General features: G+C 44.4%; 1 protein-coding gene across 5 annotated transcripts in view; it reads left to right on the top strand.

Annotated features, from left to right (window-relative positions):
* Window positions 1-24517, top strand: part of DNMBP (dynamin binding protein) — a 106770-nt gene extending 82253 nt beyond the window's left edge. For 4 of the 5 annotated variants that reach the window (XM_029932365.1, XM_029932364.1, XM_029932367.1 and 1 more), the window contains 13 exons: window positions 590-783; window positions 1662-1761; window positions 4631-4778; window positions 5328-5345; window positions 5723-5922; window positions 8014-8144; window positions 9321-9425; window positions 13503-13631; window positions 15134-15466; window positions 15820-15999; window positions 17264-17462; window positions 20765-21306; window positions 22893-24517. In XM_029932365.1, the coding sequence (XP_029788225.1) occupies window positions 590-783; window positions 1662-1761; window positions 4631-4778; window positions 5328-5345; window positions 5723-5922; window positions 8014-8144; window positions 9321-9425; window positions 13503-13631; window positions 15134-15466; window positions 15820-15999; window positions 17264-17462; window positions 20765-21306; window positions 22893-23078 (2465 nt within the window). In that variant the 3' untranslated portion in view covers window positions 23079-24517. Of the gene's footprint in view, window positions 1-589; window positions 784-1661; window positions 1762-4630; window positions 4779-5327; window positions 5346-5722; window positions 5923-8013; window positions 8145-9320; window positions 9426-13502; window positions 13632-15133; window positions 15467-15819; window positions 16000-17263; window positions 17463-17727; window positions 17827-20764; window positions 21307-22892 lie in introns of those variants that run through there. The other variant, XM_029932366.1, reaches the window with a different exon arrangement.
* Window positions 24518-24917: the final 400 nt, after the last annotated feature.

Here is a 24917-nt window from a genome sequence, read left to right as displayed (position 1 = left end):
CTTCATTAATGTTTTGATAGGGGGAATCTAAATAATTTTTGCATATTTCATTGTCTATGTTAATCCTCTATCAGAGTGACTGGCATGGTAGGTCCTACAGTCACCCAGCTCTCAGGTAATTCCTGTCTAACTCTTATCTTTTCCTTTGTTGGTATTGTTATGTTCCCCATAATATTCTTTTCAATGTGTTGTATCAATGTTTTTGACTTCCAGCTTAGTATTTCTGCTGCTGACATCATGCATTGGGTTTTATACCTAATTAAGTGAAAGCAATTCTTTATGAGAACTGCCCCTCTGTCAGTCTCTTTCCCAAGAGGTTTAAAAGGTTGGCCCTAAAATGGGCTAGCTGCTCCTTTCTAGGACAAATTCTAGAAATGTTATCACCCAGATAAGAGAAGTTCTCTCTGTAGGGATGGCTTTCTCAGCCCTTGGCCTATTCATGATCAGAACTGACGTGTGCCCGGAATTCCTGATGTTGACAGGGTGTGAGACTTTGGGTCTCAAGGAATGTGTTCTTTTCAGCCTAAACTGTTGAAGAGTCTTGCTTTCAACACCCAGAGCCGCTGACCAGTTCTCTCTTCCATTCTAGAAATGACGCTCCTCTCCTCCCAGTCCTCATCACCGGTGGCCCCTCCTGGGTCTGTGTACACTGAAAACCCAGAGCAGAGGATGCTGGAGAAGAGAGCCAAGGTGATAGAAGAACTTCTGCAGACCGAAAGAGACTACATCCGGGATCTGGAAATGTGCATTGAGCACATCATGGTGCCTCTGCAGCAGGCACAGGTGGGAGCTTTGGGAGAAAGTTCGCTTTACCTTGAATGGGATTGATTCTCCAAGCCTGGAGCATTTGGATATGGGCACTTCCCCCACAAGGGTTACTGGGTTTCAAATAAAGTCTGTGGCTGCTGCTGCTGCTGCCCTTAATTCATACATGTGTCGTCAACTTACCCTTTCAACATCCTGTCCCTTCTCAAGTTCACCTTTAGCTTACCAGACTTATAGTCTGTACACTATCTTCCAGGACATTTCCTGCTGAAAACACTTCCAGGCAGTCTGTGTTGTCACCTTATTGGGAAGGCAGTATGATGATATGATGCAGTCTGGGGGTGATGGGTTATGTGGCTCTAGTACCTGACTGTGCAGGGCATATTCAGGAAGCCCTGACTGTGATGTGAGCACCGGGTACTTGTCTAGATGCTGGCGGTAGGCAAAACTAGTTAGCAGCCCCTGGGGATTGACTGGCCTTGCTGTTTGTCACGTGACCATCTGGGCTTGGCTTGGGTTTGTACTTCTGGGCATTCACTCCGGAGAACTAGTATAGGAAGTGGGCACTGCCATCCGATTTTGGGTACTGAGTGGGAATTTGTATCCCAATATAATTATGGGCCAAATTGGTAACACAGTCATTTTATAAGACAGTGGGGAAGGGGAGTAAATCAGAGAGTTAGTGGCTCAAGGACAAGTGACACCAAAGAGAATGTTGGCACATTCCTATTCTGGAATAGGAATAGTCACTGAGTCCTGTTCTGGAATAGTCATCTTCACATTGAGTGAAGATGACTTTGAACAATTTTGTACCATCCTTAAAGATGTTCCTAATATGAATGATATGTCATTAATTTCATTTCCATGTGTCTTTACATTTTGTTTCCCTTTCTCAGATACCAAACATTGATTTTGAAGGACTTTTTGGAAACATGCAGATGGTGATTAAGGTCTCAAAGCAATTATTGGCTGATCTGGAAATCAGCGATGCTGTAGGTATGAGCTCTTGCCATTGCTTCAGAAGCAGCTTCTCCCCCTCCCCCCCTTTTTTTAAAACTTTGTGGCTAGAAGGTAGGAGGTGAAGTAGCCTTGCTGGGACTAAATGGGAAAATGAAGCTTTGCTGGGAAAATGAAGTTTTTAGTTCCTTAGTTCAGAGGTTATTTGGCCCCCTGCTTTGACGTGACACAGGATGTTAGCAATAGAAGATATTTTAGATGTCACGTGGTCTGATGTTTTCCAGACTGACGCTTGTAGACCATTAGAGGGTCATGAGATTGATACATTAAGTTGCACCCAGTATACTTTTTTCAATAAAATAAAGTAGAAAATACCAGAATATACTGTAAATAATAGGCATAGCTACAGGTTTTTGAAACCTACTTCTTATTTCAATTCTACATGTAAGTATACTGAGTCATGATTTAAAATGTTTTTACTCATGTGGGTTATTGTCAAAAAATGTTTGAAAAACAGTGATCTATTTTTAATAAACAAGGGAACTGTATTATCTGTTGCTGTGTGACAAATTATACCAAAATTTAGCAGCTTTAAATAAGAAGCATGTATTATCTCACAGTGCCTGTGGCAGAATCCCAGAGTGGGTTAGCGGGGTGGTTCTGGCTCAGGGTCTCATGAGGTTGGGGTCAGGTTGTTGGCCTGGACTGCTGTCATCTGGGGCTCAAAGATCCACTTCCAAGGAAGCTGACTCATCTCTTCAGGCCCTCGTTCCTTACCCTGAGAGCCTCTCCATGGGATGTCATCGTGACCTGGCAGCTGGCTTTCCCCAGTGAGTGACCCACGAGGGAGAGAAAGCTCAAGATGGGACCCCACAACATCTTCTCTAGTCTGATCCTGGATGTGACATACTGTCACCTCTGCCGTATTCTGTTACTCCTACAGACTGGGTCTGGTACCACGTGGGAAGGGACATCCTATCATTTTGCTATTTTCCTGGAATCATAGTCACAAGATGGCACCACATTGCCAGACATCCCACACTACACCCATGACAACATCCAGCAGGAGGAAGATAACCCTCTGTAATTGAAGAGCGAGCCAGACTTTCCCAGTGCTCCCCTGTCAGATTTCTTTTTATTCCTCATTCACCAGAACTAGGTCACACGCATGTGCCTAAACGGATACTGGAAAGGAGAATGGGATCATGATGTTGGCTTAGACAAGGCAGTGATGACCTGACTCACGTGGGAGAGCAGTGGACATAGCAACGGAATCATGGCTTTGCCCTCCAGAAGGAAAGGGAGAGTGACTGAGGGCTTTTAGCCCATTAGTGCGACAGTATTAATGTTAATTTTAAACATGTCCCGCAGAAAGAAATCTGCATAATGACCCAGGATTCGTGTATGTTAGAGTTATGTCTGTGCTTTGACGATGGCCGGTGTTTTCCGCTACTTTCTTTCCTATTCCATTTTATTTCTTCAAAGTGTTAATCATGATCCACACAGTAGAGTGCATGACCCATCTATGGGTTGTGACCCACAGTTTGAATGACCCTGGAAATTAAGATGTCGCTGTGCTAGTTGGTGATTGATGTAGAATAGTGCCTGTCGGGGAGGTTGGAAAGCAGTGAATGGAGACGTGTGCATCCGCAGCAGTGTGACAGTGAAGGTTCTGGGAGTATCGGTAGGGACAGGGGTACGAAGAATGACAAGAGAAGAAGGCACGCAGATATTGGAAATAGAGGCCCGGGTGGCTCAGGGCTTCCAAAGTGACCCTGAAGGTCAGGAAGGCAGCCAGCCATTCTGCTGCTGTGTCTTCTGAGCTGCAGAAATAGAAGGGAGGCTGCCCGGGAGAGGGCGGTGTGAGCGGGATGTTTATGTAACAGTCGAGTTTCTCTCACAGAAAGGAACAGTAATTAAAGACACAAGAGTTAATATGAATGAAAGCTGGGGTGCCTGGGTGGCTCAGTCAGTTTAGTGTCCCACTTCAGCTCAGGTCATGATCTCACAGTCCATGAGTTCGAGCCCCATGTCAGGCTCTGTGCTGACAGCTTGGAGCCTGGAGCCTGTTTCAGATTCTATGTCTCCCGTGTTCTCTGCCCCTCCCTTGCTTGCTCTCTTTTTCTCTCTCAAAAATAAATAAACTTTAAATATATATATATATTTATACATAAATGAAAACTAATCTGTCCAAGAATAGACTGTTCCATAGGACAGCACATAGAGGGAACAGAGGAGACATTGTAGAGAAAGTGATGGGGTTCCACAAAAGGCTTTCTGCCCAAGCAACTGGTAGAAGTAGTTACCAGGGAAGCTGTAAGTGGGATCATGTTTTATGAGAGGAGCACAGAGGTGAAAGGACTTTATGGAGCTGTACAGGCTGAAGCAGGAAGGACTAAGGAAAGGGGGCAGAGAAAGAGCAGATACGGGGATTATTAGATTTATAGCGACATTTGCTGTTCAATGCTTTATAAAGGAGTACACATTATATCACAGATCTGGGTTTTTAAAATATTGTATATTATATATGTAATAAACTTCATTTATAGTCCCGTGTATTTAATTCATACACAAAGAAAAGGTTAGAAACTGCTGCAGTAGAAGAATGTCTTCACCACTGTGGTGATTTTCTTGGGACTTAGACAGTGAGGGGCCCTTGCAGTTCTGATCACATACTTATGGGGAACCCTTGCAAACGTCTTACTCTGCCTGACGTGGTTCTCTTAAATTTTGCTTTAATTGAATATAATTTTGAGCTGGTTCATGGCAGTTTCTTATAAATTGGATGGGTATTCTCATTATTTCTTGTGATAAGATTTAACTGATACAAGTTTGGTTTTCCACTCTACATTGAGGATACTGAGAAGACAGTTACTGAACACACTGTATGTTTATGTATATTCCAAAGGGCCCGTGTTTCTTGATCACCGGGATGAGCTCGAGGGAACATACAAGGTTTACTGCCAGAATCATGATGAGGCCATTTCACTGCTGGAAATCTATGAGAAGGATGAGAAGATCCAGAAGCATCTTCAGGACTCCTTGGCCGATCTCAAGTAGGAGTTTTGTCTGCTTCACTTCCATCATAATTCTTTAGTTCTGCCTTGTAGAAGTCATTGCATGCATATGTCTAGGCTTCTTGTGACACTGTTATGTCACTTGCCCTTCTCTCATAGTCCCTTTTCCCTTGAAAATCTGAAGTGGCTTCCTGCTTTGTCTACAGATACAAAAGTATTAAATTAGCATGTTCAGGTACGAAGCAGCCAGGAAGATAGTTTGGTCCAAATACACAAGAGCATAGGTAAAGACCAAATTCGCTTATTCTTGACCTTCAGGTCAGATTCTCCTGGAGTTAGAGAGGCAGGTTATAAGGATATAATGTGTGTCTAAGTAGATCAAAGTGAAGTTAGGGCCTTACTAACTTTTTAATGGACTAGATATGCCTCCATAGATATTCATAATTTTCCTTTTATCCCATGTGATTTTTTTTGTGTGCCCGTCTGATAGGCATTAGCTGAACTAATATGTTCTGAGAAATTGAAAATCAGCATTAATATCACCTCTAAGTGGCTGTCTGTTTTCTTTTCATGCTCACCACCCTGTAGGAGCCTGTACACGGAATGGTAAGTCCCTTGCCCTTGATGCACAAGCTCATTTCTTGATTTTCTTCCTTTATAGACAGAAACCTAGGAGTAGACCTGCTTTGCTATAGTTTTTTCCATAGTTCTTCCTACCACATGAAGTGGGAACATTCACTCCCCCCAACAAGTGAATGTTTATTGCCTGTCTCCTTCCACCAGGACAGGTCACTATTAAATCCTCAGCATCTAGGGCAGTAACTGATATTTATAGGTGCCCAGAAAGTATTCGTTGAAATGAATGAAATTGGAAAGGAGACTGAGAGAACACAGCTATCTATATTTAAGAATCACAGACACCACCAATAGGCCCTGTATTATTGACGGTTGATTAAAAGTCTCTGTTTTACCCTCTCTTACAGGGGATGCACAAATTACATTAACCTGGGCTCCTTCCTCATCAAGCCGGTCCAGAGAGTAATGCGTTACCCACTGCTGCTAATGGAGTTGCTGAATTCCACCCCAGAACCCCACCCTGATAAAGCGCCCTTAACCAGTGCAGTCCTGGCGGTCAAGGAGATCAACGTTAACATTAATGAATATAAACGTCGGAAGGACCTGGGTAAGAAAAGCATACTTGCTGAAAAAATGGAATGTCCTTTAGAATGCTCTCCTAATCAGAAGAATTATTACTTCACCAGAGATGGGCAAGGCAGAGGGTGGGTAATAGGGTTGTGCTGAAAAAATGGTGGCAGAATTGGGGGGAAATGGAGAAAGAAAAAGGAAGCAATAACATAACAAAAGTATAGCCACGAAGCAGTGGGAATAAGGCATCTGTGGTCAAGCTTAGAGCAGAGTCTTCCCCGCGGATATGAAGACTAACTGGAGGGTGGCTTCTACAGGGACTGGTGACTGCCCTCTCCGCTCACCGAAGGCAGCCCTTTTCCACCATGACTAGACTTGTTCTCCTGCACGCCCTCTTGGATGTTGTACTTCCTCTACTTCAGTTATGAATTTCCGTCTTCTTTCCAAAAACCCCAGTTTGCCCAGTATCTGGGTCACATGACTCCTCTCTGGTCTGAGCCCCGCCCCCGGCACTGTGCAGTTGGTTGCCAAACCACCCAGCACATTCTTTATTGTGCGGAATGAACCCAAATCCTTTTTCTTTTCTCTTTTCATTAAACCTCTTATGAGGCTCTAATTTGAACACTCGATGAGCATGCATGTTGACCGGGCTAAACTGATTTGTTAGTCATATCCTCAAAGAATCTATAATCTAGTATAACCTCCTTCCCTGCCTTCCACTTCCACCTCATCACCCACACTGGTATGTAATGTTGACTGTGCTGTTCAGGTCGTCGGGCCATGTAGCCCTTCGTCTTGGTTCATGTCTCCCAAAGTAATGTTGTCTTCATCTCCTGCAACAATAAAGTGTGCCTTTATGGTGTCTCCCAGTCTTCTTGCAACTTCTGATATCTCCAGACTTTTCTAGAGATTGTGCCTAAGGTGTGACACAGTAGTAATCATATGACATTTGTATAGCATTTTACTATATGAGATGATTGGATATGAATATCTCATTTTGGGGCACTCAGCTAGCTCAGTTGGTTAAACATCCAATTCTTGATTTTTGGCTCAGGTCAAGATCTCATGAACTGTGAGATCAAGCCCTGCTTTGGCTCTGTGCTAATAGCTCAGAGCCTGGATCCTGCTTCAGATTCTATGTCTCCTTTGCTCTCTGCCCCTCTCCCACTCACACTTTGTCACTCTCTCAAAAATGAATAAACATTAAAAATTTTTTAATAAATAAAAAAATATGTCCTGGGGTGCGTGGGTAGGTAGCTCAGTCATTAAGTGCCAACTTTGGCTCAGGTCATGATCTCACAGCTCATGAGTTCGAGCCCTGCATTGGGCTCTGTGCTGACAGTGCAGACCCTGCTTAGGATTCTCTCTCTCCCTCTCTCTCTCTGCACCTACCTTGCCTGCTCTCTCTCAAAATAAATAAACAAACTTTAAAATAAATAAATAATACATTTCATTTGTACATGACACCATTTATGATGGTCTTATAAAGGACGTAGTGTTGCTTTCTACATTTTATTGGAGAAGGAAGTGAGGCTCAGAGAAGCCAAGTGCTTTATGGAAGGCCACACCTTGAAGAAATGATAGACCCCCATGCATTGAGCCCACAGGTTTCCTTGACTCCAAATCTTAGACTCTTCTCCTGACCCCTCTGCTTACTTTCCTCCTAACCACTCCTTTTTTTTTTAATTTTTTAATGTTTATTTACTTTTGAAAGAGACAGAGAAAGAGCGTGAGTTGGGGAGGAGCAGAGAGAGAGGGAGACACAGAATCCAAAGCAGGCTCCAGGCTCTGAGCTGTCAGCACAGAGCCTGATGCAGGGCTCAAACTCATGAACCGTGAGATCATGACCTGAGCCGAAGTCAGCCACTTAACCAACTGAGCCACCCAGGCGTCCCTCCTCCTAACCCCTCCTAGTCCACACAGTCTCTCTCTCTCTCTCTATTTCATCAAGTATCCTGTCTGTCCATAATGGTGATTTTTATTCATGTTTTATATCTAGTCAGTTATGAGATAAAACTGACTCACTGAAAACAAGCACTAGCTCTGGTTTGGGTTGTTGATCTCACTGTGTGGCTCATTTTGAAGTCTGTCCATGCTCAGAGAAGGGCTTTCTTGACTCACTCCCTAGTCCTCAAGTACCGAAAAGGTGATGAAGACAGCCTCATGGAGAAAATTTCCAAACTGAACATTCATTCCATCATCAAGAAATCTAACCGAGTTAGCAGTCACCTGAAGCACCTCACTGGCTTTGCTCCACAGGTGAGATCCCCACACTTGAAGGTTTAGCACATCTTTGGCAGCATTTTGGGGTTCCCCGGGGCAGCCTGCATGGTGTCTCAATTGCACGATTCCCCTCTTGGTACCTCTTTGGGTATTTGTCTGCTGGTGGATACAAGACCCTGCAGCCACTGTGTATGTGAATCCACCTGCCCACCCAACCCTCCGCCCGTGCCTTGGTGAGCTGCTTACAACGTGTACAAAGGCTAATCGGGCCAAATCGGTCACTATATCACAGTTATTGCAGTTTTAAACACCCATGAGGAGCTTATGACCTAGTTGGGGAGACCAAATTATAGACATGACGTTAGAAGGGATTTAAGAGATCATCGTCATCCAACATCACACGTCACAAATAAAGAAGCAAAGTCTGAGAAACTGAGTAATTTGAAAGCAGATCATCCACATTGCTGAGAGTTGATCTGAAGTCACCAGGCTTCATTCTACTATACATACATGCAGCATGCAATTAGTGGAAAACAGCAGCTAGAAAACAGTCAGCTGTTAAGTTTTGCAGTTTCTTTTCTGCGTGCCATAGTACTTACAACACGAGTTCCGTGAGGACGAGATTCATGTTGGCAAGAGATTTAATCTAAGCCTCAAAGAAAGGGGGTTGTTTGTTTGGCATAGGGAGGGGGGCGCATACCAGGCAAAGTGACAGCTCGAGCCAGGGCACCACGGTGAACAAATGTGGTGGGCTTCGGGGACAGGAAGAGAATAAAGTGTGAGGATAGGAGGGCCTGTGTGTAGTTTGGAGATCTTTCAGGGTCACAAAGAAGTGTTTCAATTCAATTCAGTATGATTCGGGGAAACCTCAAAGGTTTAAAATTTAGACAAGATATTTTTTTTTAATTTTTTTAATGCGTTTTTAATTTATTTTTGAGAGACAGAGACAGTGCGAGCAGGGGAGGGTCAGAGAGAGAGGGAGATACAGAATCCGAAACAGGTTCCAGGCTCTGAGCTAGCTGTCAGCACAGAGCCCGATGCGGGGCTCGAACCCACGAACTGTGAGATCTGACCTGAGCCGAAGCCGGATGCTTAACCGACTGAGCCACCCAGGCGCCCCTAGACAAGATATTTTTAAGAAAGATACTTTGCCACCCAGATAGATTGCAGGGGAATCCAAATCTGCTAACAGCACTTGTTTACTGTGAACAGATAAAAGATGAAGCATTTGAAGAAACAGAAAAGAACTTCCGAATGCAAGAAAGATTGATCAAATCTTTTATCCGAGACCTGTCCCTCTACCTCCAGCATATCCGGGTGAGTGAGGACAGCGTTCCGCTGAGCATCGTGTAGGGTGTGATCCTGTCTGCTTTTCTGCTCGCCAGCATATTGTGGAGTGCATGTTCAGTAATCTGGACTCAAACAACCACTGTGCTCTGACATATGAGTCCTGTGGGTCATTTAAGAGGTGACAGCATTTTGGAGGATGAGTAGGCTGAGTTAATTCTAGAATGGCCCAGTTTCTTCCTCCCCCTTGGTATCTCTATCCGTCCCACCACCTTTTTCCTACTGTCTCCTCCATCCTGTTACTTGCGAAGTACTTGTCACAGTTCATTTTGGCAAGATAATTTTGAAGATCGAATCATATAAGAATGCCTCCTATGGAGGCATGCTTTCTATTAGTAGTGTTGATTTCCATTTAAATTAGTTGCTATACAAATGGCCCGTAAAGTGTTAGAACCATGAATTGGTTTGGAGAGCTGGAGGGGCAGAGGAGGCCAGGCAGTGTTTGCGTCATGGTCAGAGCCAGGACTAGAATCCTTTCTTTTTTAAAGATATTTATTTATTTATTTTGAGAAAAGAGTGAGTGAGCATAAGTATGAACAAGGGAGGGGCAGAGAGAGATCAAATCCCAAGCAGGCTCCAAGCTGTTGGCTCAGAGTCTAACACAGGGCTTAATCTCGCAAACTTCAAGATCATGACCTGAGCCAAAATCAAGAGTCAGGCACTTAACCTACTGGCCACCCAGGGGCCCTGAGGACTAGAATCCTTCTTTCTTGTATCTCTTATTCCCTATGGACTTCATAGAATGGTACTTGTGGAAGCGTATCATATACCCCTGGCCCTCTCACATGAAAATTCCATCCTGTGAAACAAGCAGTTTTCTTTAAGAGAAATCCTTTGCTTTCTTTAAAAAAAAAAAAAAGTCATTTTTTTAGTTAAGCCGAAAGGTACAAACATGAAAGATACCAAAGAGATAAGTAAAAAGTGAAAATAACTCTTCCTCCATCCCGTCTCCTAGTCACCTTCTATAGAGTCAGATTCTTCTCTCATCAGTGATAATCGTGTGTGTGTGTGTGAGAGAGAGAGAGAGAGAGAGAGAGAGAGAGAAAGAGGCAGAGAGAGATAACATGCCGTTCAGCATCTTGGGTTTTGCAGACAATAGTATTTTAGAAGTCGTTCTGCACCCGTGCACACAGAACTGCCTTTTTTTTTTAAAACAACGGCACACTGTTTTATTATATGGATGTGCCATAACTTACTGAACTTGTCCCCTATTGATGGACATTTAGACTGTTTGTAATTGGCAAATGATTAGCTGCATTGGCACAAGGAACATCCTTGTAGGTATATCATGTTCTGATCTATGAGTGTATATGAAGACCAGAGTCCAGGCTTTTCTGAGCCAAATCATATAGCACTGTAAATTTGGATATTATTAAATTTCATAGACATTATCCCAGCAAAAACTCCCTACCAGTAATGTGTGAAATGATCTCTCATCCCTTTCTAACATAAAGTGTTACCAAATCAAAACATCTTCTCTTTGTAAGATAAGTTAAAAATGCTATTTCAATATAGTTTAAATTTGCATTCCCTGTGAATGAAGTTGAGGATATTTTCCTACCTTTAAGTCATTATATTCCTTTTTATGTTGATTTGTCCATATTTTGAGGCATTTATTTATTTATATAAAATTTTTTTTATGTTTATTTATTGTTGAGAGAGACAGAGACAGTGCAAGCAGGAAGGAACAGAAAGGGAGAGAGAAGAGAATCCCAAGCAGGCTCCATGGTATCCCAGCACAGAGCCTGACGCAGGGCTCGAACTCATGAAACTGTGAGGTCATGACCTGAGCTGAAACCAAGAGTCGGATACTTGACCGACTGAGCCACTCAGGCACCCCAACACACTTATTTATTAATTTGATGGTCTTTTTCTTATCGATTTGTAGTACCTCTGTATATGTTGGAGAAAGTAACCTTTTGAGGTGATGGTTTACAAATACTTCCCCCCAAGTTTGTTGACTTTGGGTTTCCTTAAGTGTTTTACCCATGTAGAAACTTTTTAGTTTTGCGTGGTCTAAGCTTTTCTTTTATGACTTCTTAGGTCTGCGCCATACTTGAAAAGATCTCTCCTATTCCAAGATAATAAATATCTTCCAGGTTTTAGTATATTTATTACTTCATTTTTTAAAGTTGAAGTCATTGATCTAGCTGGAATTCCCTGTATAAGGTTGAAGTAGTGATCCAGTGTGCTTGTTTTTCACCTGGGTTTCCAACTGTCATCATTTATTGAGTAATCCCCACGATCTGAAATGCCCCTACATTTCTTCTAAATAACAACCTCTCTCCTTTCATGTTTTTTTAATTAAAAAAATTTTTTTCAATCTTTATTTGTTTTTGAGAGAGAGACAGAGTGTGAGCAGGGGAGGGTCGGACAGAGAGGGAGACACAGAATCTAAAGCAGGCTCCAAGCTCTGCTCTATCAGCACAGAACACAACACAAGGCTCAAACTCACAAACCCCAAGATCATGACCTGAACTGAAGTCGGATGCTCAACTGACTGAGCCACCTAGGCACCCCTCTCTTCATGTTTTAAGTATATAATTAGGTAAAAATTAGGGTGTATAAAACTTTCAGGAGCACATTGGTTTAAAGTGAGAGATTTGGCAAAACCATATTGGTATAACAACCAAGTGTGTTCCGTGGACTAGGACTTTCCCTTACAATCCCTCTAATTTTGATACTCCTCTATTGGGTGTTTTCTCCCCATGTGTTCTGAATGTATAGCAAGCATATGCTTGAGCCCCCAACTCTTTTAAAAGACTTATCTCCATAGCAGTGGGTGGGACATACGTAACCTTGGCAGCCATTTGATGGGCAGATCAGTTTGGTTCTGACTGCTAACCAGAAATGAAGGGAGAAAATATTGAACAGTTTCCTCCCTGACTTTATAAAATGAAAAGTCCTGCCAGATAAAAGTAGTGGAGTCAGCTGAGGGGGAGAGAGAGTTGGCAAGAATATAAGCTGAGGGACGTTGACTGTATGTTGGTGTCTTCATTGGTGTGTGGACTACTATTTTGAGACTTCACGACATTTCTTTAAAAGGATATAAGAGGACATCACGTTTCACGTTTGTTCTCCCACTCAGGTGGAATCAGGAAGATTACAGTTTTTCCTTCTGACAAAACTCTGGCTATGTCTATACATATAGGCATAGGACCTAAAGACTAGAGGTCTGCAAATGCCATGAAATAAAATGTAGTAAAATCAAACCAATGTGTGAGGCACTGGTGTTTTATGCTTAGGGCTTCATTTGCCCTTGAAATATATTAATGGATTTTTGGTACATTTAGATTTTATTTGGATTAACATCAAAATAATACGCATTCCCTTAACTTAAAGAAGGTGAAAACCCAGCATTGTTTCAAGTAGCCAGAGAAAACCAGCCTGGGATTTAAAAACGGTTAGGATCAGCCAGGAAGAGGTTACTATGCACTCACTTCTTTGTTCATTTACTCAGCAAATGATAATTGAGACTGCGAACAAAACAGACAAAAATCCCTGCCTTACATGCTATTAGGGGTCTGTGGGAGGGAGATAGAGATAATAATCAAACATCAGTAAATTATATTGTCCATGAGAAGATATTTTTGCAATGACAAAGGACAGAGCAGTCTGGGTGCCTGAGTGCAGGAAAGGGGGCTGTACCTCGGCATACGGTGGTGGCCAGTTGTCTTTGAGAAGGTGACAGCGTGAGCCAACACTGGTAGGACGAGAGGTAATTATTGCTCATTATGAGCCTGCAGGCATCATCTTGGCTCAAATTTGATAATTTACTTCTTCATAAATTAAGAAACCCTCAAAATTAGGAATATAAAATGCTAAAGAGCTGTTTAGCATTTTTTTCTATAGTTAAGAGCCTTAGGCTTTTCTCTGTGACTCATAAATTATAGTTTATGAGGGTGAGCTTGTTTTCAAGCTAAAATATTGTGCTGAAGAGAAAATTTTTAACATGGACCCCTTTTGTTCTATTCTGCTACTCAGAATGAATGGTGAAGCCTGGAAAGTTCTGTTTGTCTCACCGCATTTGTTTCTAACTGGTTCCAGGAATCGGCGTGTGTGAAAGTGGTGGCTGCCGTGAGCATGTGGGATGTGTGCATGGAGAAGGGGCACCGAGACTTGGAGCAGTTCGAGAAGGTGCATCGTTACATCAGTGATCAGCTCTTCACAAATTTTGTAAGTGACCTTTCCTCAACCCTCTTTTCATAGGGTCCCGTCTTCCTGGGATTCTTTAGCATTCGGCTCGTGGAAAAGCTAATTCCACAGAGACAGGCTGTATGTGCATCAGGAATACCAGTCTCCCTCCAGCTATATTCGTACTGGGGTTTTATATTCAGATCAGTGGCTTTTCATTAGTTGAAAGGACAGGTTGGCCTTCGGGATTCAAAGAGATTTTTTTCTAGCTGTGATCAGTCTAGTTTGAAGAGACAGGAAAAGTGGGAAATTTCATCTGGTATCACTACTGGTAACTCTGCACAAAGAAAACAACTATCTTAGAAAGGAGTATTTAGGAATAGTTTAGAAGTTAACAAATGGATCTTTGATTTGGCATGCACTTCCTTAAAATGACAGTAATAAAGGCCAAATTGCCTGGGTTAATTCTAAATAGAGACCTGGGATTGTCTGATCCTGAGCAGAAAGAGACGGGTGGGGTTTGATGGTTTCTTGGAAATCTCTGAATGGCTTAGGCTGAGGAAAGCATTCATTCTTGCTTGGAGAACTTGCAGGTGTTCTAACTACAGTAGCATCGTACTAAAGGTAATATACTAAGTACCTGTTTATGTTTTTCTTCTTATGTTTATTTTTGAGAGAGAGAGAGAGAGAGAGCAAGCACACAAGCAGGGGAGGGGCAGAGAGAGAGAGGAAGACACAGAATCCGAATCTGATCTGTTAGCATGAGCCTGATTTGTGGCTCGAATCCACAAACTATGAGATCATGAACCAAAGTCAGACACTTAACTGACAGTCACCCAGGTGCCCCCTCTTGTTTGTATTCTTTATGCGGCAATATTGTGCCCCTTAGTGTCTGTCCCTCTAGAAAAAATTAGAAAAATCTTTTGAAAAGTGGAAACAGATATTACCAAGTAGTCATACTTAGAAAAGATATTATGGATGCATGAAAGCTTCTCTACCTCAGATTGATGTAACAACTATACCTTCAGTTAAATCCAAGCTGTATAGATGTGCGCACATGAGGAGTGACCCCAGACACACTGTCCCATCCAGGTTGTAATGCAAGCATCACGTTAATGTGTGACTTAGCATTTGTCATCACCTGTGGAGCTGAGGTGGGATGAGCATATTTCGCAAACTGTTTGGCATGTGCAAATTATTGGATGAAGGTTATAAGTTGAAGATTTTTGTAGAACGTGCATGTCCGTCTGGTGTTGGAGACGTAGAACACTATCGGATCTGTGTGGGTTTAGCTTGTGCACTAGGAGCAAAGCAGGTGGTAGAGGATATAACAAGTCACCCCGAAGGGTATTTCAGATGATAACAAATACATGTGGTGATGGGTGTTAACTGGACTTATTTTGGTGATCCGTCTGCAGTATATCCAAATATTGAATCGTTACGCAGTACACCTGAACCTAATGTCCTATCAGTTACACCTCAGTTAAAACCCGCAAATACCACATACGGAGTAACTGAGCAATGTGACTTTCTTGTCCCTACAGAAGGAGAGGACAGAGCGGCTTGTCATCTCTCCCCTAAACCAGTTACTGAGCATGTTCACGGGGCCCCACAAGCTGGTGCAGAAGCGCTTTGATAAGCTTCTGGACTTCTACAACTGCACAGAGCGGGCAGAGAAGTTAAAGGACAAGAAGACTCTGGAGGAGCTGCAGTCGGCCCGAAACAACTACGAGGCCCTGAACGCACAGCTGCTGGACGAGCTGCCCAAGTTCCACCAGTATGCCCAGGGCCTCTTCACCAACTGCATCCACGGCTACGCCGAGGCCCACTGCGACTTCGTGCGCCAGGCGCTGGAGCAGCTGAAGCCGCTGCTTTCAGTGAGTGTGTGTCGTCCACCCGTGTGTGTCCCTTCCGCCCCTGGCGGTGGAGAAGTCTCCGAGGGTCTCCCTGGGGTTTTCTGGGAATGCACCTCTGGGTCTCTTGAGAAACCGTTCAAACTAGGGAGATGAAATATGTCATTAGGGCAAGCCCGCCACACTCGGAATTCCCCATCCTTTGCTGGGGCCTGTGGCCTCTAAATGGCTCTTTCCACCCTGAGGATCCAGGAAGAGCCGGCCAGCAGGGCCTGCGGAGAGGGGCGCAGGGGCCACACCCCTGCACCTGGGCCAGTCCTGGGATCTTTCAGCTGCCGTCTCTTCTTTCTCTCCCTCTGCCCTTCCACGGACTCCAGTTACTTAAAGTCGCCGGCAGAGAGGGAAACCTTATCGCCATCTTCCACGAAGAGCACAGCAGAGTTCTGCAGCAGCTCCAGGTGTTCACCTTCTTCCCGGAGTCGCTTCCGGCTGTCCGGAAGCCATTTGAGAGGAAAACCGTGGACCGCCAGTCGGCCCGGAAGTCACTCCTGGGCCTGGTGAGTGGAGAGCAGTGACTCCGTCAGGGGAGTAGGGGTCTGGGCTGTGCTAGCCGTGACTCCCCCTCGTCGCTGAGACCTGGCTGTTACACGCCCATCATCGGGTTATTATGAGGTTCAAATAGATCATATAGGGAAAGCACTTAGAAATGCCTGGTGCATAGTGAAGCACCGTACAAATAAGCTGCATCATTATTACTGATGGACCCAGCTCTGTCTACGCATTTGCAATTTAACAGGAGTTCAAATCTAGTGATGCAGAGTAAAGGTCCTGGAGCTCTCTCCTCTGCCACGGGCTCCTCCCTTCACGCCTCGCCTGCATCACTGCCGGTCCTGGCTGGTGACTGCCTGTAGTTTTTTCACACTTGATATGTCCTTCAAAATGCCCTTGTAAAGCAACTCTAGGATCTTAGTCTATACCGCGAATGGAGTTCTTAAAGGATTAATGTGAATACTTTGATCAATTAGTTAAGGAAACAGATTTCAGGGTATGTTAATTCTGCCAGGCTTCCCTGTGTTTGATCATGTATTGGAAAAGGTAATTATCTGATACACTGCCAAGCTGTCAGCAGCTGACTGCTTTTTTACCTGGAGTTATAGTCCTTCAGAACTAAGTTTTCCCATATTTTGAAAAGTAGGATAAAATACACTAGATTATATGGGGTCATTATCTAAAAGATTAGTAATCTGTCTCTGCAACATTTTATTCCATATAATTTCAGAGACATTAATTTACCTTAAAAGGGGGAATCAAATTTATTATTTCTTTTTCTTTTTTTTGTTTATTAATTTATTTTGAGAGAGAGAGAGAGAGAGAGAGAGAGCAAGGTAGGGGCAGAGAAAGGGAGGGAGAGAGAGAATCCAAAGCAGGCTCTGCGCTGACACTGTCAGTATGGAGCCCAGTGTGGGGCTTGAACTCACAATGTCGAGATCAAGAGTCGCACGCTGTACTCACTGAGCCAGCCAGGTGCCCCAAGTGGCACTTTAATCACATTTTTTTGTCACGAGATAAACAGATGTAAAACTAGGTCTGTTAATTTTTTCCTAAGAGTTACAAAGGCACTAAGCCATGAACTATAAGAACATGAGTGTTACCCAGCCCCACGGCTGACGCAGGCACAGAAACATCCAATGGGAGTAGCGAGTGGCTGCTGGCTCTGCCCCCATTTCTGAGACTCTGCCTGTGAGTTGGGATTAAATATGGATTCTGGAATCATGGCCAGGGAGAGCTTTTGTTAATCTGATCTCTTGTGTTACGTTTTAGCCAAGTTACATGCTACAGTCGGAAGAACTCCGGGCCTCCCTTCTGGCACGGTATCCCCCTGACAAACTCTTCCAGGCAGAACGGAACTTCAATGCCACTCAAGACTTAGACGTCTCCCTTCTGGAAGGTGACCTGGTGGGCGTGATCAAAAAGAAGGACCCCATGGGCAGTCAGAACCGCTGGCTGATTGACAATGGAGGTAAGAGTGCTAGACCTCAGATTACTGCAACTCTAAATGAGGAAAAAGTTATTTGGCACCATACCTGAATCTTATCTAGGCCAGAAAAAAATGTGAGAGTATTTGATTAAGGGAGAAAAATAACTGTACAAGTTCTGCCCATCTTGAGCATGTAATGCCCAAGTCATTACTGAAACAAAATCTTTCTTTGGTTTTGTTTTTGTTTTTACAAATTCCAGAGGGGGCTCCATTACTTACCTTGCTGGATCTTGCCGTGTTTTTACAGCTCTTCTGGGCGGTGCTTACGGCCCACTGGTTCCGAGCCCTCTCAGCCTGTTCTAAGTGAACCACAAAATAAGCTGCCCTCTTCCAAGCTCTACAAATGTGTTTTGTGAGTGTGCGAATTTAAACCTGTGGGAAAGGATTTCTTTGTTTGCTGTTTTGAGTTTTTTTGTTCCATAACAAGCAGTTTTATCTCTTAACTAGGGAATGGCTTTAAATATTTTTTCTATGTTTGTTTATTTTTGAGGGAAAGAAAGAGAGACAGAGGGCGAGTAGGGGAGGGGCAGAGAGAGAGAGGGAGACACAGAATCTGAAGCTGTTGGCCCAGAGCCCGACGATCCCACGGACCAGGAGATCATGACCTGAGCCCAAGTTGGACACTCAGCCGACTGAGCCACCAGGGGAATGACTTGAAAACGAGCTTACAGTTTGTTTCTAGCAGGGGTGGCGGCTGGGCAGGGGAGGTATAGAATTAAGGGGAAGTAAAAAGAGTAATACTGATCCATATCCTTCCTCCCCAATTCCACAAATCCAAAATGCTGTGAAAAACAAGAATTCATTTGCCAAAACCTTCCTTTATCTGAACTTATTTGATAGCAAAATCCAAACAAAATGACGTTACTCTTCTCTTTCGATGTGAATAGTCATACATTTTAGAAACATGCATGGGTTTAATTATGAGGTGTTGACCTAGATACTACTGGGGAGGTCATGCTTAGACAGTATGCTTTTACTTGAGAACTTTTCCCAAATTCAAAGTCTGAATTCCAAAACACATCTGGCCCTCAACATTTTATTTTCATTTTTAAATTGATTTATTTAGAGAGAGAGAAAGGAGGAGGGAAGGGCAGAGAGAGGGAGAGAGAATCCCAAGCAGGCTCCACACTGTCAGTGCAGGGCCTGATGCGGGGCTCAGACTCGGTAACGGAGAGATTATACCTGAGCTGAAATCAAGAGTCAGACACTTAACTACTGAGCCACTCAGGCGCCTCCTAAGTAAGCATTTTAATAAGGACTGTGGGCCTATATAACAAACATCTGTTCACACCACTGGAATGGAAAATTGTGACATTCTCAGTTTGAAAGTATTTGTGGATTTTCTCTCTTCCATCAGGCGGGAAGGAAGGACAAGGAGGGAGGTGATGAGCAGCGGGAACTGACGATGGGTGCATAGAAGGACGCCTAGTAAAGAGCCAAGCTGTTCAAGACACTGCTCCATCCTTGGAGCTTTTATCTTCTCCATCCTGATGAGGGGTGGCAGGAGGCCACAGTATGAGGACCCCTCACCATCTGCCCTGGGGACCCTTCCCATTATTCAGCAGATGGAACAGAAGTGTAGCAGCAGGTTTTTTGGGTACAGAAAACACATTGAAGGGGAAGACGGAGATGGCCCTTGCTCTCATGGAGGTGACGTGCTCTGGGTCTCTGCCTTGACAGATATTTCTTTCTTAACATTATAAAAAATGTTTCTGTGGATCAGGGATTTCAGTCTTTTATGTTTAATAGTTTTAGCGGAGGACTTCCTCGCAGTAGGGATTTGGGTATGACTTGGGTTCCACCAACTGGGTGCAGTCAGAAGAGCTTAAATTCAGAAAGCCGTCCGGAGGGAGAGTGGTAGGGTTGCAGCAGCGGTCCGTTTTGCTCCTGAGCGTCCAGCAGGATGGCACTGCCCCAGGGCCAGCCATTCTGAAGGGGCCTGCTGGTTCCCAGATGGCCACTAGCAGAGTGACCTGGGAGCCAGCAGCTGGAGCAGCATCTTCCTGATTCCAGGTCCCTGCTGTGGTGGAGGCGGAGGTTGTGCTGGTGGGCCGTCGTGCAGCGGTGTTTCGGGGGTCACTGCTCCTTTAGACTTTCCAGGAGTTTTGTGAGCACCTAATCACTTGTACTAAAACTCTTTCTCCCCCTGCCACGCCCCCCTCCCCCGCAAATAATAAAAGTTTTAGCCAAGGGCCCTCTCTGTCATCATCTTAGGCAATTTATTAAAGTGAACATGCGCTGTGCCTGTGTTGTGTATATACTACTATAAACCGCTTCCTACTGTAGACCGTTCTCACAGTATTTCCACCACGTTCCCACACCAGAAGCAGAATTCGAGTGCCCCGGATGGAAAGAGCAGGAGACCGTTTCTGGGGGGCTCTGTCACAATGAGGATGGTTTTTAGAATCCCTTTGTCTGTGTTGTCGGTGTATCTGAACACATCCTTAGTTAAGTCTCTCCTTGTCTTTGTTCTCATGATGTGGATAGCCTGTTAAATTCTCATCATATGTTCATCCTCAAACATGTGGTCATTTTTAATACTTTCCTCTGGAGTCTTAATAGGGGTTCCTGTCACTCATTGTTAAGAGGTTGTAACAAGAATGCATGGCAGGTAGCCAGAGTTGCGTCTCCACCCACATTGTACCTGGGATTGAATGTCTCATCTTTTTTGTTCCTAGGCATCTTATTTTGTCCCTCACGCTATTGACCTAGCTTTCTTTTCTTCTTTTAAAGTTTTATTTATTTGAAAGAGAGCATGTGCGAGAGTGAGCTTGAGTAGGGGAGGGACAGAGAGAGAGAGAGAGAGAGAGAGAGAATCCCAAGAGAATCCCATGCATGGAGCATGATTCAGGCAGGGCTTGATCTCAGAAACCATGAGATCATGACTTGAGCCAAAACCAAGAATTGGATGCTTAACTAACTGAGCCACCCAGGTGCCTCTTGACCTAGCTTTTCAGTCATAGTTTTTTCTCTGTTGACTCCACCTGCCATCCCTTCCACTAAAAACTCTTCATGTTGATTTTTCCTCCCTCTAGTCACCAAAGGCTTCAGCTCAGGTCATGATCTTGCAGTTCATGGGTTCGAGCCCCACATAGGGCTCTGCTGACAGCTAGCTCAGAGCCTGGACCTGCTTCGGATACTATATCTCCCTCTCTCTCTGACTCTCCCCTGCTCATGCTGTCTCTCTTTCTCTCTCTCAAAAAAAAAAAATAAATAAAACATTAGAAAAAAATATTTTTAAATAAAAAATAAAAACTCTTCATGTTGATTTTTCCTCCCTGTAGTCACCAAAGGCTTTGTGTACAGCTCCTTCCTGAAGCCCTACAACGCTCGCCGCAGCCACTCCGACGTCTCTGTTGGCAGCCACTCCTCCACCGAGTCAGAGCACAGCGGCTCCTCTCCCAGGTTCCCGCGGCAGGACAGCGGCAGCACCTTGACCGTCAACCCCAGCAGCATGGCTGTGGCCTTTACTTCAGGGTCTTGCCAGAAACAGCCTCAAGATACATTGAAGGAACTGGATCAAGAAACTCTCAGTACATCCTTAAACCTGGGTTGTTCAGATAGCAGTCTTTCCAGGTGCCCTTCAGACCCAGACCGCAGCTCCCAGCCCAGGTCCTGGGACTCTGTGGAAGCAGCCAGAGACATTAACCAGCCCACCCCTGCCCTCAGGAGCCACAGAAACTCCAGGCATCCTGAAATGGGAGGTTACTCCCTACCAGGGCGAAATGGGCAGGGAAAAGACCTCATAAAAGGGTGTACGAGAACAACCCAGTCTCTGGAAGACAAAAATGACAAGCCAGAAAGCAGTGAGGCAGAAGGCAATCAGGTAAGCTCCCCGTCAGCGTGTGGAACAGGTGGGGGCGTGGGAGCGGGGTCGTCCCGGGCACGGCCAGGGCGGGGCTCCGGGCTGAGCCCACAGCACCTCTTAGAAAGTCTGCTGTTTATCCCTTCTACTTAGGTTTTTATTCAAATAGCTACTTTGTTTTTCTTCCTATATAGAGTTTAGAAATTACATTCTGGCTCAGGTTCGGTTTTTCCCATTCTTTTTGTAATGGCCTATTCTTGCCTTAGGAATTTGAACATAGTTTTGTATCTTGAATATTTTAAACCTACATATTTGAAAGTCACTTTCACGTTCACAGCTGAAGAATCCCTGGCTCACCCATTTGTTGCCTTTGCTCACTCTTGTAGCAGGGAGTTTCTGTGTGTGCTTTTTGTTTTGTTTTATTTTTAATGTATATTTATTTTTGAGAGAGCGCGAGCCAGAGCATGAGTGGGTGGGGGGAGGGGCAGAGAAAGGGAAACACAGAATCTGAAGCAGCTCCAAGCTCTGAGCTGTCAGCGCAGAGCCTAACGTGGGGCTCGCACTCACAGATGTTGAGATCATAACCTGAGCCGACGTCAGATGCTTAACGGACTGAGCCACCCAGGCGCCCCTGTGTGTGTTTTAGAACATCTGTCTGGGAGCTCCTCTCTGTCAGGGTTGCCTTGGTGTGAGACGCCGATGTTAGAGAGGTGTTTGCTTCTGCCCAGCTCTGGATTCCAGAACCAGTTTTCACACTGGTTTCTCAGCTCAGTCTTTCTATGCCACATTCCTTAGTGCTACAAATGAGCATAGGGCATGCCCATTTCTTTGGCAATTCTGTTACGACCCATTGCCCAGGACAGACATCCAAGGTCTAGGCTCACCAGTGGACAGTTTCTAGACATGTGGAAGGGGAAGATGGCCCTTTTTTAGATTGTGATTTTGTTTAAAGAGCTCACTTTGAGCTTCATCAATTCCTGTCCAGGCCGTAAGATTCCCCAGGTGTGTTTTCATCCTTGTGCCCCACAGGCCTCATGGCTCACCCTTCTGATCACTGAGAACCACTCATCTACCTTATTGACTGAAGGTTCCTTCTAACTCTTTAAGGCAACTCTGAAACAGTAAAAGGATATAGATTTTGGTTTTCTTTGAATCTGCCGTGTTCATAATGGTAGCCACCAGCCCTAGGTAGCCATTTAAGTTTAAATAAAATAAAAAATTAAGCACCTCATGGGGCATCTGTAGCTCAATTAGTTAAGTGTCTGACTTTGGCTCAGGTCATGATCTCACAGTTCATGAGTTTGAGTGTACATAGCTCAGGGCTTGCTTTGGATTCTGTGTCTCCCTCTCTCTACCCTTTCCCTGCTCATGCTCTTTCTGTCTTTCTCGAAAATAATCTAACATTTAAAAAAAACCTACTGAAAAAAAAATTAAGCGCCTCAGTCTTACCTGCCATATTTCAAGTGCTTGACAGACACGTGTGGCTAAGGGCCACCAAACTGACTCATGCAGGAATAGCCCAAGCCCACCACTGACGGAAGTTCCATTGGACAGTATTACTCCAAGCAGTTTCCCATTTCCTAACTCCCTTTCTTGCCCTCTCACAGGTCTATTTTGCTGTCTATACCTTTAAGGCACGGAACCCAAATGAGCTGAGTGTGTCAGCCAATCAAAGACTCAAGATCCTGGAGTTTAAAGATGTTACAGGAAATACAGAGTGGTGGTTAGCCGAAGTTCACGGGAAGAAGGGCTATGTTCCATCCAATTATATCCGCAAAACTGAATACACCTGAGCCTGTTCTCCCTCCCGCTCACCCTTGCTGCCTTCACGTTCCTTCTGCTGAAGGGTTCTGGTGTCCCCCAAGAGGGCACCTGCCCCTGGGACACAGGCCCTGTCTGCATTGCTTAACCACGGCACAGTGGGGCACAAGATGAGTCTTGTTCTCCACCACTGAGTTGTCAGTCTTGATGCTCACTAGACTTTCTAGAATTTGAAATGGACCCTAGGCTTATGAATGATTCAGTGGCCATGAGGAGAGAGGCAAGTCTTGGGTCAGCCTTTGGAAATGAGAAATCTCCAGCCAGAAGACCAGTGTCCTACATATGCTGGAAGCTGTGCTACAGCAGTGGGGCTTGGGGTGGCCCAGTGCTCCACGAACAAATGACCGGAAACTGACTTAGATGAAGAGAATTCTCTGGGAGCCCTTTTAGACTGTGCCTCTGCATGTGGCAAGGAGTTTGTTGAGATTGTACCAAATCTGTGTTTCAGAGCATCCGTGTTTAGCACACATTCACACATACACACCCACCCCTAATTCCTACAAGTTTCTAAAACACTACGATCTGTAATCTTTTTCTTATTTATTTCAAATACTGCATTTGAAATGGGCTCTGCAAAATTCTCTTGTTTCCTCTTTTTAAAAAACATTTATGGTCTTTATTTCCCTTCAACCTTTATCTGAAAGGTTCTCTTCCCTTTTAGGTGTATAGTCACCTACACCTTTTGAACAGTCACCTCTGCTTTATTGAGTCCATGCGTGATCTCTCCTGGCCCTTCACCTGCAACCCAATAACTGATAGATTTTCGTAGGAGAACAGGCTCAGAGCTCCAGCAACCCCATGGAAAGGATTCGATCCACAGGGAGCTGAAACCAGTCTGGCCCGGTGGAAGACCAGATGCCTTTCTCCTTCATCCTCACTACTACCCGCAGATGCAGAAAGCATGACTCACGTGGCTTTTATGAATTAGGATAAGCAGCACCAGAGGTAGCTTATCCTAGACTTGGAAATGAGCATTTTCTGTTTCACCACTAACCTCCATGCTTCAGAGACTGTAGTCTAAGCCAAACACATTCTAAAGTGCCTGATCGTACCTCCCTCTGGCCTCAGGAAAATATTTGCTAATCCTCACACAAAGAATCTCCCCCTAAAAGTTCTATTTGAGGAGGATATTATTCTTAAGGTCTGACTCATATAGGAAGCCTACCTTGAAACAAGAAGCTATGAATTCCGTCTTAAGGGAATGAAGAACTCCTCCCGCCCCTGTCCCTCCAAGTGCACCTTTGACCTTAAACTCCTGATGGATTGGGAGACTCCTGTGGACCCGTTAGCCCTGTGTGTGTGGGTCGGTCCGAAGGCAGCAACGCAGGTCTCTTGTGAATAGTGTTTATATTTAGAGATGTTTATATTTAAGTAGTTATTTTGTAAATAAAAGCATTTCTAAGGGCCATGAGTATGTTTTCTTGATTTCCTTCCATGTTTAGCTTGAACCTAATCAGATTTCTGAGGTACCTCTTTGACAATTCAAAAAGATGTCCAGATTCTGGAAAATGGGGGAGGCTACCTGAAGAAATTCAAATCAAAAACTCGTTTTGTCAAATATAAGTTCAGAATTACTGTACCCTCAAGAAGACACCCATGCTGCAAGCGATTCCCTGTTTGCTTTGAGCGTGTTTGTGCTAGCCGAATGGAAGAGCTGAAGTCGCTAAATTGGAAGCCCTATGAGCTACAGAAGTGGAAACCGGTGCACTAGAGGTTAAGTAACAAGGCTCGGAGTGGCAGCCGGACAGGGCTGGGGACAGGCGTGAGGGGCAATGTGTGGGTGGAGCAACTGCCGGGTATTGTTAAGGCGT

Source organism: Suricata suricatta, chromosome 2, assembly GCF_006229205.1.
Source record: "Suricata suricatta isolate VVHF042 chromosome 2, meerkat_22Aug2017_6uvM2_HiC, whole genome shotgun sequence".
NCBI lineage: Eukaryota > Metazoa > Chordata > Mammalia > Carnivora > Herpestidae > Suricata > Suricata suricatta.
The sequence above is the reverse complement of the archived record's forward strand: the minus strand, read 5'-3'. Positions and strand labels throughout refer to the sequence as shown.